The sequence below is a fragment of the Hyperolius riggenbachi genome, chromosome 6, assembly GCF_040937935.1.
Source record: "Hyperolius riggenbachi isolate aHypRig1 chromosome 6, aHypRig1.pri, whole genome shotgun sequence".
Lineage (NCBI taxonomy): Eukaryota > Metazoa > Chordata > Amphibia > Anura > Hyperoliidae > Hyperolius > Hyperolius riggenbachi.
Genome location: NC_090651.1, coordinates 243,048,891 through 243,062,095, shown reverse-complemented (window position 1 = coordinate 243,062,095; position 13,205 = coordinate 243,048,891). Strand labels below are relative to the sequence as shown.

General features: G+C 43.9%; 1 protein-coding gene across 1 annotated transcript in view; it reads right to left on the bottom strand.

The window, feature by feature from the left end:
- LOC137521405 (uncharacterized) overlaps positions 1 to 13,205 on the bottom strand; it is a 40,584-nt gene that overhangs the window by 11,143 nt on the left and 16,236 nt on the right. The window contains exons 3-8 of the mRNA XM_068240593.1: positions 12,783 to 12,909; positions 12,582 to 12,689; positions 7,126 to 7,230; positions 6,648 to 6,740; positions 4,624 to 4,701; positions 817 to 897 (exon numbers count right to left, since the gene is read on the bottom strand). Coding sequence (XP_068096694.1) covers positions 817 to 897; positions 4,624 to 4,701; positions 6,648 to 6,740; positions 7,126 to 7,230; positions 12,582 to 12,689; positions 12,783 to 12,909 — 592 coding nt within the window. The remainder of the gene's footprint in view (positions 1 to 816; positions 898 to 4,623; positions 4,702 to 6,647; positions 6,741 to 7,125; positions 7,231 to 12,581; positions 12,690 to 12,782; positions 12,910 to 13,205) is intronic.

Below are 13,205 nucleotides of genomic sequence, written 5' to 3'. Positions count from 1 at the left end.
CAATCGGGTGGTCATGTTGTGGCACAGACGGCTTCTAAAGCAAGTATTTCTTTTTGTACCCGGGTACACACTTAAAGAGAACCAGAGATGAAGCACCCTCATGTATTTTATTACATTTATCAGTGGGAACATGACAGTAAACACCTACCCTGCTTTTAGTTTCATTGTTATCTGCTTAATTAGTCTATTAGCAACTGTGATAAGAATCCACTGACTATTCAGTCGAGGTTTGACCTGGAATCATTATAGCTGAGTCACTCTTCTGTGTAGTCTTTTCAAGCCCAAGCCTTCCCCTCTCCTGGCTTAGATTTCCTGCTTTGCATACTGAGAGCTGTGATGACAGAGGCTGCTGCTCCTGAGAGAGAAGCTCTGTGGCTGTAATATGATCCCTGTGTGCTCTGTGTGCACTAGATACTGATAATAACGGCAGTTTCATTCCTATGAGAGACACTTCCTACAGGCAGCTGTACATCATACCAAAATGAAAGCACATAGATGAAAGGCTGCATTTAGCCTAGATAGCAGCATAGTCTCATATGGCCTAGACAGCACATCCAGAACAACTCATAACCCGTAAGGAAAGGGATATGAGCCGGCGGCCATATTTGATTTTTCCTGGAGCAATAATGGATAAAAAAACACTCAAAAAGGCACACCAGAGCGGCAAAATTATCAGGTAGAGCATTTATTCTTTACAAGCTATCAACTGATATGTTTATTTTGTGTGAATCGTTCATCTCTGGTTCCCTTTAAATAACTTTACCTTAGCTTCAACTCAAAACATTTATGAAAACAAAATAAACATATGACGGTTACTTGATGTTTTGTAATCAGGCCCCATTTCTTCACTGTGACTATCTCCAGATAGATTATCTTCTTGTTTGATCACAACAGGAACTAGAGAAAGCAAAACAATACCATTAGTTCTGTATAGACACTGAAATAAAAGCGAACACAAAGTGAGTGGGATATGGAGGCTGACATATTTATTTTAAATAGCACAAATTACCAGGCTGTCCTGCTGATCATCTGCCTGTGATGCCTGGTACACACCATGGAATTTCCAGTCAGATAGATGGGTTAAATTGATTAATTTTGACAAGTTTGATCTGATTTACAATTGTTTTTCTGATCGATTTCTATGCAAAATCAATCAGAAAAATCAGAAAATTAAATCAGATTGGAGCTGTCAGAAATGATTGTTTCGACCCGTCTATCTGATGGGAAATTGCATGGTGCGTACCAGGTATAATACTTTTGGCCATAGACCTGAACAAGCAAGCAGAATACATGTTTCTGATAAAAATATGACACGATTAGATATACAGTATGCTTGTTTCAGGTGCATGATTTAGACATTGATGCTAGAATAATCAGCAGGGCTGCCAGGCAACTGGTATGAAAAGGAAATAAACATGGCAGCCTACACATACCTCTCACTTCAGGTTCTATTTAAAGGACAACTTAAGTGAGAAGAATATGGAGGCTGCCATATTTATTTCCATTTAAACAATACCAGTTGCCTGGCTATCCTGCAGATCTATTTGGCTGCAGCAGTGTCTGAATCACACAAGGAACAAGCATGCAGCTAATCTTGTCAGATCTGACAAGAATGTCAGAACCACCTGATCTGATGCATGTCTGTTCAGGGTGTATGTCTAAGTATTAGAGGATCATCAGGACTGCCAGGCAACTGGTATTGCTTAAAGAGACTATGAAGCGAGAATAAATCTCGCTTCAGAGCTCAAAGTTAGCAGGGGCACGTGTGCCCCTGCTAAACCGCCGCTATCGCGCCGCACAAAGGGGGTCCCTTCACCCCCAAACCCACCCCAGCACGACTTGGTCGTGCATTTGGTCGCTCCTGGAGGCAGGGCTAACGGCTGCAGCCCTGCCTCCAGTCGCGTCTGTCAGCGGCGCATCGCCGCATTTTCCCCGCCCCTCTCAGTGAAGGAAGACTGAGAGGGGCGGGGGAGAGGCGGAGATACGCGCTGACAGACGCGCGTGGGGCAGGGCTGCGGCGGTTAGCCCTGCCCCAACCAGGAAGCGCTCCCCCGCATTACGGAGGGGGATTTGGGGGTGAAGGGACCCCCGTTAAGCCGCGCTATAGCGGCGTTTTAGCAGGGGTACACATGCCCCTGCTAACTCTGAGGTCTGAAGCGAGATTTATTCTCGCTTCAGTCTCTCTTTAAATGGAAATAAACATGGCAGCCTCCATATCCCTCTCACTGCAGTTGTCCTTTTAGAAATTATTTGCACATCTATCTTCACCCTCACACACACAATAGAAATATAGAAGAACATAAGCCAAAACATGTAAAGCTCATGCACTCAGGGCCGTGAGCACTCGCAAAGGCTGCATGAGGAGTGCCAAATAGGTATTTCGACTTGCAGGTCAAATAACCTCAACAGGGGATAGCGGTGAAGCAACAGGACAGAGCGAGGTTTGGGAAGGTTCTATAGAATCCCCTCTACACAGGTAAGTATCTAACTTTCTTTTCTGCCCTGCATCAGGTTCACTTGAAGTCACAGCTGATATTAAAGGGAACCTGAAGTAAAAAAAAAAAAAACCACCAGAAAACAGTTTAATATAACGGGGGTGATCCAAGTGATCCTCCAGTCTCCTGCAGCGACCCTCTTTTGGCTGGCTGACGCGGTGAGTAGACAGCCACTGCACATGTGCGGTCATGCACATCCTCAATCATGCTCATGCCGTCGGGAACGTTCTGCACATGTGCAGTACAGTTTTTTTCCGTAATGTGCATGTGCAGAGTGCTCCCGTTTATGGGAGCGTGATCAGGACCGGGGCCGCGGATCCAAATGACAGATGGTTATTGCGGGGGACCGCTTTGTGACAGGGCGGCTGCAGGGGGCTGGTAGAGGCCCCAGATAAATTAAACTAGTTTTTTTTTGTACCTCAGTTCAGGTTCACTTTACTGTTAAATAAAAGGAGGAGTATGGGCACTGTCCTCTCGGATTGGCTTTATTCAAACAATGGCCTCAATTCACTGAGATCATGCTGGAGATAATAAGGCAAGAGAAAACTTACCTCCACACAGTGAGAGAGTTATCTTATATCTCCATTCCTTAAAGAGACTCCGTAACAAAAATTGCATCCTGTTTTTTATCATCCTACAAGTTCCAAAAGCTATTCTAATGTGTTCTGGCTTACTGCAGCACGTTCTACTATCACCATCTCTGTAATAAATCAACTTATCTCTCTCTTGTCAGACTTGTCAGCCTGTGTCTGGAAGGCTGCCAAGTTCTTCAGTGTTGTGGTTCTGTGATGTATCTCCCCCCTCCAGGCCCCTCTCTGCACACTGCTGTATGTTATTTAGATTAGTGCAGCTTCTCTCTGCTCTATTATCTTTTACAAGCTGGATAAATCCTCCTCTGAGCTGGCTGGGCTTTCACATACTAAGGAATTACATACAGGCAGAGCTGTCTGCACTCTGCAGGAAGAAACAGCCTGACACTTCAGTGGAAGATAGCTGCAGGGGGAAAGAAACACACAAATGATCTCTTGAGATTCAAAAGGAAGGCTGTATACAGCCTGCTTGTGTATGAATGTATTTTCTATGTGTGGACATACTGTACATCAACCTATTTCCTGTTTTGGTGGCCATTTTGTTTGTTTACAAACAAACTTTTTAAAACTGTTTTTAACCACCTTTAATGCGGCAGGGAGCGGCGAAATTGTGACAGAGGGTAATAGGAGATGTCCCCTAACGCACTGGTATGTTTACTTTTGTGCGATTTTATCAATACAGATTCTCTTTAAGTTACCTCTTCTGTAGTTATTTTCAGAATTCTGGAGTTATTTCAAGGATTGAAGAGTTAACTTTAGAGATCTCACCTTAACTTAAAGACAGAAGAGTTAACTTTAGGTGTGGCTGATAAAAGGTTTCCTGAATACTACATGCCTTATCACCACGGTGATAACTCTAGAAACGTTATTTAACACAGGAGATAAGCTTAGTGAATTTAGTGAATTGAGGCCATTGTCAGCATTTTAAAATCCATGTTGACAGATGCCAGCATCACATTGTGGAGCAGGTGCAAGAGGTGGGTGCAAGGGTGGCGAGGGGAAGCGGTACAGCAGCCGTTTCGCATTTCAAGGACGCTTGCTAATGTGCCTAGTCCAGGCTGATATTAAAGTTAGATATTGGCCTCAATTCACTAAACGTATCTCCTGTCTTTAATAACGTTTCTATAGTTATCACTGTGGTGAGGCATGTAGTATTCAGGAAACATTTTACCTCAGGCGAACCTAAAGTTAACTCTTCTGTCTTTAAGTTAAGGTGAGATCTCTAAAGTTAACTCTTCATTCCTTAAAATAACTCCAGAATTCTAAAGTTAAACAGGCTGTTAATTAACTCCATGTGAAAATAACTACAGAGGAGGTAACTTAAGGACTGAAGTGATAAGATAACTCTCTCACTGTGAAAACTTATCTCTACACCTTAATAAGGCAAGATCGATGTGTGGAGGTAAGTTTTCTCTTGCCTTATTATCTCCAGCATGATCTTAGTGAATTGAGGCCATTGTACCTTTTACATTTTGTTTTTAAAATCATAAACCATCAACCTAAACAGGTAATTTATAAGGTTGTGATATACAACTCACTAATATTTTCATAATCCTCGTTGTCTGTGTCCTCGCTGTCAGCGTCTTCAGGTTCTTGCTTAATGAATCCAGAGGCACCTGTCACAGCAACATGTGTTCTATGTCAGAGTGGGCCATCCTTGCACTTATTTGTAGTTCTAAAAATACATTTATAGCTCTAAACTGAACATATAAATGAAAATTACGTGCCATGCAGTTCCTTAGGGAAGTACTGGAAAAGATAACAACAGATATGGTAAAAGAGGTGAAACATCCAAGATGGAGCAGTTTATTCTCACCTGCATTATACCTGGCAGTATTTGCCCTCTCGACATGCTATAATCAGATACTGAAGAAACACCTTTTTTTTAAGAAGAACGAAGTCAGATTTCTTGTGTGGTGGGACTGTAAAAACTAGATTCCCCTTCCAAACTGCTTACCACATTTGACAATGAGACACAGAAAGATCTAAAACTTAACGTGTGTGCTGTCCTTAAGAAAGCTGCCATCTACAGCAAAGTCTTTCAGTTTCACAGCAATTTTACTGAGAAACCACAAAAAGACAGACTGAAGAAAATGAGAGCAAGAGGTCCTACACTAAACTACGGGCTGGTTCACATGGACGCTTGGCGGACTCACTTGACAAAGGCGTGGACACTAACAATCGCGTTGTGAGGTCACTGACACAGACAGGATGCACCTCGTCCACACACCATCTGAGACACCCCCCGCTGCTGGCCGCAGAGGAGGAAAAGGTTGCTCGCTGGAGGTTATCGATGGGAATTACCCATGACAAGCTTATCTAACACTACTTTTTAGTAAGTGTATTTTATTCTTGTGAGTTTTATAAATAAAAAAAGTTTAATACAGTAGGTGCGCTCCTCCGTTCTTTTCCGTTTTATTTTTCTGCCATGGTTCACATGGACGCTTGGTGGCATTAACCGCCAAGCGTTCGGGACTCGTCGGCTAAACGCTCCCATTCAAGTGAATGGGAGAGTTTAGCATCACGCAATTACCAATAATTGTGAAAACGCGGCATTCCGATCCCAATGAAACGCGTCGTTTCGGCCGGTCCTAGAAGCCACATGCGACGTCCAGGGTCGCCTAGCTGCCACGACTTCATGTCCCCTTGTGGGGACGAGAAACGATGTTCGCGATGGGAAGCCGACGATCGCCGTACGGCCACCCCTGAACGACACAGCTTCTGCCCTCCCAAACGCCTCCTGCCGTCCGTGTGAACCAGCCCTTAGGTAGGCTGCACAAGGATACTTTTCTACAAATTGCTGAACTGCTTGTTTGTTGAGCAGTTCAGCTGCTGGCCACATGCAGGCGAATAGCAGCATTCGATATCACCGAGCATGTCACGTTTGACACGCGACTTTTTTCCCATGGCGAAAAACCGTCTCTTATCGTGTATGAACACATGCAACTCTATGGTGGGGGAGGGGCAAAAAACTCATGCTATTAAGTGTTCAGCCAATGGATTGGAACAGCTGACAAGCAGACAATTCACTTCCCCTCTGCTGCTTGTGGAAAAGAGGCCTCAACTAAACAATGGCTAGAGCTAAAACAATGTGATTAGCAGACTCTTTGGCCTCTGTACAGCAAAGAAAAAGCACCTTTGCCTGCCAGTTGCCCATGCCTAGAATGGGTCACATAGCAGTGAAAACAATGTACTGTACCTGGCTGACCAATGAGAGGGTGAGAAAATATCTACCCCCTTATTAAAAAAAAAAAAAAAGGTGTGATTTGATGACAGACAGTAGTCCCTGAGACAGAGAGAGACTTAAATTTGCAGCTAATGACAAGCTCCTCTATGGCCCAAAACACTCGAATAACGTTTACTACTTTTTCGGGTAGTGAGACTATTCCTGTGAAGGTATGCAATGCAGCACTAGCAATTAGCTTCACATTTTTAACAATACAAGTGTGAACTAACTGTTTTTTCATAAAATCAGCCCCTCAGCGATTTCGATAGCTATTAATACAAATACATACCCCTTTTCCATTATCTGAACACTTAGAGGACAACCAAAGACACTCACTCAATGGTTCTGTGTCTGGTCTGAAGCCAAGAGAGCCAGGTGATAATTTCTCCTGCTTGATGGATGAGGAAGAAACTGGTGTCATTTTGGGACCTGCAAATAGAAAACAGATAAGTTAAACTTGGCTGACATTACATCAGATTCCTGCCGCGCACAGGGACAGCGAATGCTCTGTCATCATACATGGCATGATGCTGACAATAGAGTCTCTGTTGTATCTGTTGCAGTGGACATGCCTTGTGTGACGTGTAGTGTTTGGAATTATCATGTACCACACAACTGTGCATCCCAACCACCACAATGGAAACAGCAGAATCAGATACTATAATTAACATGGGAATCCGTCAGCATGTCCATTTATCCACTGCTCTCCAAAGCAGTAAACGGAACGTGTTTGACTGCAGTATGAACCAAGCCTTATATCCAATCTACACACAATCAGTACTGTGAAATAGAACTTTATTGTCCTGTTACGCACCTGTGGACATTGAGTTGTCCTTGACTGTGACACTGTGTTTCCCCTGAGGTATCCGAGTCTCCTCGAGAGGCTCCTCCTTAATGTTCACTAAAATCTCAGGAAATTCTAAAAAGGAAAACCAGAAAGAAGACAGTTTACTATTATATAAATGCTTAAAGAAAACCTGAAGCCAACCAGACCCTGTTGTGAGGGAAAACTTGCTGACTGCACGAGTAATAAGGAGAATAACATGACCAGCTGAGCAGATGCTGTAAACAAAACATTTGCTGTATTTGCTTGGTTTTTTGGAAATACATGCTATACAAGAGATAGAGATTGCAAATGCAGTTAACAAACCAGCCCAACTGTTCCGCACAGTGGAAAAACTCTGCAACCCAGCATGTCAAAAACTTAATATCGAGTCTTCAAAGGACCTCTGTGACCAATTTGCCCATTTCTTCACAGACAAAGTCTCCGCTATAAGGTCCGCCATCCAACTTACAGCATCTGAGCCTAATATAGCGCCGAAGACCATTAGCAGAGACAACGTAACACCTTGGTCAAACTTCAAAGAAATTGATGAAGAAGTCACATCAAGCATCCTCCTTCACGTCCGCCTAACTACCTGTGACCTGGATCCTGGCCCAACACAGTTCATGTTGAACTGCCCCGACCTGTTCGTACCGGTATTCCTCAAAATTGTTAACTGTTCCTTACAATCAGGGATATTTCCTGCTTTACTGAAGGAAGCAATCATCAGGCCTCTCCTCAAAAAACCCTCCCTGGACCCAGATGCAATGACCAGCTACAGACCTGTCTCTAACCTCCCCTTTCTGGGCAAGCTAATTGAAAAAGCTGTATACCTCCAGCTAGAAGCCAGAATCCTACAAAATAACAGTTATGACCCATTCCAGTCTGGCTTCAGGAAACACCACAGCACTGAAACTGCCCTCATCCAAATATGCAACCACCTGCTCATGGCAAGAGACAGAGGAGAGTGCTCGATCCTCATACTGCTAGACCTTTCTGCAGCCTTTGACACAGTTGACCATGACATCTTGATAAACAGGCTACAGGAATACTGCGGCATTGATGGCATAGTACTTCAGTGGTTCCAATCCTTCTTGAGTGGCAGAACCCACAAAGTGTCTATGGGGCCCTTCCTGTCCACCCCTGTAACACTTAAGTATGGGGTGCCCCAGGGCTCAATCCTCTCTCCCCTGCTTTTCACGATTTACATGCTACCGTTGGGAAAACTAATCCAAAAACATGGCCTGACATACCACTGCTATGCAGACGACACCCAACTATATCTTTCCTTCAAGCCTGGTGTGACAGACCCAACTCTAACTATAAACGCCTGCTTACGTGAACTACAGCAATGGATGAATGACAACTGGCTGAAACTAAATGCAGACAAAACTGAAGTCCTTCTGATTGGAGGGCAGAGCATGATAACAAAACAACTTAACTTGCAGTCTTCACCACTGGGAATAGGAGGCACGGATCTACGCAGCTCTGATCATGTGCGTAGCCTGGGAGTTCTAATTGATGGGGATTTAAACTTCAGAACTCAAATCTCTGCTGTGGTGAAATCATCCTATTTTCACCTGAAGAACATTGCAAAAATCAAGCACCTCATACCCCCAGAAGATCTGCCAACCTTAGTCCACGCCTTCATCACATCCCGACTGGACTACTGCAATGCTCTCTACACTGGCCTTCCAAAAAAGGTCTTGTACCGGCTACAGCTGATACAGAATACTGCTGCCAGACTGCTAACCAACCAACCCCGTCACTGCCACATAACGCCAGTCCTGCATTCCCTTCACTGGCTACCTATAGAATGGAGGGTCCTATTCAAGATCGGCCTACTGACATTTAAATCCCTGAATAATCTAGGCCCTGGATACATGAAAGATATGCTACAGCTGCGTAGCAATCCCCGCATTCTCAGATCCACAGGTTCTAATAATTTAGTCATACCCAGAGTCCACTTGGAAACTTTTGGTCCCAGAGCCTTCTGTCATGCTGCCCCTACGTTTTGGAACTCCTTACCTCACCAGATCAGGACAGCCCCATCCCTGGACGTGTTTAAATCCAGACTGAAAACCCACCTGTTCAGTCTGGCATTTGCAGAAATATAACTTTTGTTGTGTGAATACTTCATCCTACTAATTACTGAATCTGAGAGAGCCTAAGCGCTTTGAGTCCTATGGGAGAAAAGCGCTATAGAAATGTTATTGTATTGTATTGTATACAAATGTCTCATCTACAAATATTTAAAGAGGAACTTAAGCTAAAAGGGGGAAAGAATAAAGCAATACATTGAAAAGTGAGAAGTTAAAAAATAAAGATTGAGAAATGATTGATATTCTCCATGCAATTTGTTCATATTGTGTGATCCATAATCAGCCTGCAGGTAATCATCTTTACTACAGGCATCTGTGCCTGGCATTTTCCTCCCTTAATCTTTATTTTTTTCTCAGAAACTGCACTATCATATCTAGCTTGCCTTGTAAACATGTAAGCAGTGTTCTCCCCAGAGCCTTTTAACTGGGCGGAGCGCCCGGCTGGTGGTCAGTCCCCGCCCGGCTGCTGTGATCACTACTCCCTGTCAGCAGCGTGTTTGCCGTTCTCCACACTCGTCCAGCACAGTGCTCAGCGGCTGTGGCATTGGAGCTGGCCGCTGTCACTCTGACACAATCTCCGCCCTCCTCCTCAGCTCCTGACATTACAAGCCAGACCGCGGGAGCTTTGAAGGAGGAGCACACAGAGAAAGAACTGAGGACGTGGGCTTACTGTGTTCCCTCTGATGAGTCACTCACTCACTGATCTGCCTGAGTGAGTAGTGCAGAGAACGGCTCTCCTCCTCCTGTCTTCCCATCATGCAGGACATTTCCCAGCACGTTCCCCAGCCTCCCCCGATCAGAGGTCACAGCACAGAGAACAGCGTGGAGCAGCGCTTGTTCATTCTGGGGAGAGCAGCAGCAGGGCAGATGGCTATCTGATAGCAGTAATGGTCCCCCAGCAAGGGAATCCTTTTGATGACTGTCAGCTGCCGTCTCTGTGCTACCGAGACAGGTATTAAACAACTTTACAGCAACTACTGCTTCCCTTCCCCCACTGCTCTGCCCGGAGAGGTTACATAGCTGGCTGTCCTGGACATCAGTCTGCAGACTTCCTGCAGTGTGCTGTCCACTCACAAACATTTTCTTTCCTGCATTAGTCTGTCTCCCTCTTATACATTTCTCTCTCACACACTTTCTCCCTCTGTTTTTCTTTCCCCTTTCCCAGTCGTTTTCACACACTCTCTCTGTCCCTCAAAGAATCTATCTCCCTCCCAGACACTCACACCTATTCCTTATATTCACTTCTTCTACTGAACCCTCCTCTCTATATACTGTATTTCCTGTATACAGTATGTATGTTTGTTTACTAGTGCTTGATTTTTAAGGGGAGAAGCCACAGCAGAAACCCCCAAGCACTTTTATTTTCCTTTGTAGTGCATGCTGTTTAGCATAGACAAACAACAAGCATGTCTACACTGGGTTTGCTACTGCTATGACAGCCAAAACTATTGTGAGACTTTTTGAGTTAGATAACAAAACAGTCTGTGGGGATGTGTGGTTTTGGGCCTAAATTAGTCACCCTGTCTACAGCCCCTTTCTGGTATGAATCCGGCTTTGGCAGCACTTTATCGGATTGCACATCAAAACATTCAGTGCAAGATGCCTTTCTCCATTAGCATCACTTAGTGTAATCCTCTCTCCCTATCGGAAATGCCTAGCATGATTACCTCACCAGGTAACAACCAGCGTGCTCCACCTACTCTTCTCCCCAGCATGATCCTCCCTGTCCATTCTCACCTAGTAGTAGCAGACATCACCCTCTTTCCCCACCCATCGTGACCATAATTTCCCACCCGGCTACTTTTTCATGCCACCCGGCTGGAAAAAAATTCTGGGGAGAACACTGTGTAAGCACAGCATAGATCAGATTTCAGCAGCTTCACACTGAACTGCCCTCAGTCAATCAGCGAGGAGCAGGAATGTGGGATGAAAGATGATAAGCTTCCTCCTGGTGGGCAAAGTACCAAATAGAGCCAGTCTGACAAGATAAGATTTATTACAGCAGAAACATTTCTGATTAGATTGGAGGGCTTGCAATGCAGGGTTAGGTTGCAGGCTGCATTATAAACACAGAGCAGGGGGTAAATGGAATTTGATTTTGTGGCTGACAATCCCTCATTAAGCACTAGCTGCTGATATTAAAATCATAGCTCCCAACTGTCCCTTTTTCGGGAGGACAATCTCTCTTTGGGAACCAAATCCCTCTGTCCTGCTTTCTTCCTCATGTGTCCCTCTTTCAGGACTGATGTACAGATCTATATAACTATTTGTATATTTTTCTCCTAAAAGTTAAAAAAAAATTAACTATAAACTTAATTTTCATCCTTATATTTTTCTTACTTTTACATGTCAATATGAAAGAAAAATGATGATATTTAGAACCAGTGTGGTTTGAAAGCTAAAACAACCACCTTTGCATATGAATTCTTTGTGATATGCATGACTAGGGGTGTGGCTAGAGGTCTTAAAGTGTCCCTCTTTCTTAGCTCATCTATAACAAGTTTTAAGCATACCCCATGTACTCAATACTTTTTATTATGGTCAAAAAGTGGAAATTTTACTAAAAGGGAACCTTAGTGTATTGTCAGTGAGAAGATATTCCGAGCTAAGGGGAGGAACAATATTGATTTACCTTTGCCAGGTCCGATGACAACCTTGAAAGCCTTCACTATGCACATTACCTATATGTAACTTCCTGCTTGCGTGCTCTCCCTTAGGCCCTGTTCACAGTGGTCAGTTACATTGCAGAATAATTCTGCATGTCAACTTACTGCCCATACAATTCTACGGGCCTATTCCCATGCTGCATTGTAACTGAATGCCTTATTCTAACTCGCTGCATGCAGGCTTTGTCTAACATGCTGCATGCAGACTTGAATAGACACATGGCCAGCACTCAATTTATTTACAAATGTACTTATGTTTTCTAGTAGGAAAGAGGGATGCTGCAGTCTTGGTAGGTCCTGTAGCACTCTGGACCATAATTAGTGCAAACAGAAGTAGACTGGCACCATCAGTGTAATATGCTCTTTTATTCAAGTAAAAGAAAGACTAATCCAAACTGTGACGTTTCAGTATGATCATTGCTCCTCTTCAAACCTGGTCTAGCCCATGCAATAGATCAGACACCTTTCTACATTATTTGTATAGTAATACAGCAAAGCAGAAATATACCCCAACCCCCCCTCCCCATCTACTCACACATACAATCAATCAATCAATCACTGTAAACAATCCATATGCAAGTTCTCTTTAATAATGGTAAATGTTAAGTGGATGTAACATACAGACCTGTAAAACAGATGACACGGTCGTACAGCAACTCTTCCAGCTTAAGACGCTTACCTGCAGCTGTAGCAGCCCTGCTTGTCTCAGCCCCACTCTCAACGCGAATAAAAGATTCACCTCCTCTCTTAATGTTGATTACAATGTTTGGATTAACAATGGTATAACCTGTTGGAATAGTACATCGATTATGTAGGCAAGATTGTCTGGCAAAAGCGCCATATAATATACTATGACACGTCTCAGCAAATTCTGGCTCACCAAGTGCTATTACTGCTTCATGTATTTCCTTCATCACGCGCTCATAAACATCTTTCTGCCAGTCTTCCAGACGTACCCAATGCTCCTCAGTGAAGGATGCGGTGACATCCTGGAAGATGATCGGGCCCTGAAAACAGCATAGGAGAAAATGTCACACTGTATATGTGAAGTGCCAGTGACTGGGGCATAGAGGCCAGTATTCCTGCCTTGCAAAATCCCTTGTTTAATTCCCTGCCTATCTGCATGGTTACTGTTTGTGTGGGCTTCCTCTGGGCACACAAGTTGCCTTCCACATACCAAAAACATACTGATAGGATGAACTGACTTACCCCCAAGAAACTGAGTCCAGTCAATGCCAGGAGGTAGCAATTATAATCAGGACCAGTGTAAAATACTGAGTGCACTCTATACGCTTTAAGGCTA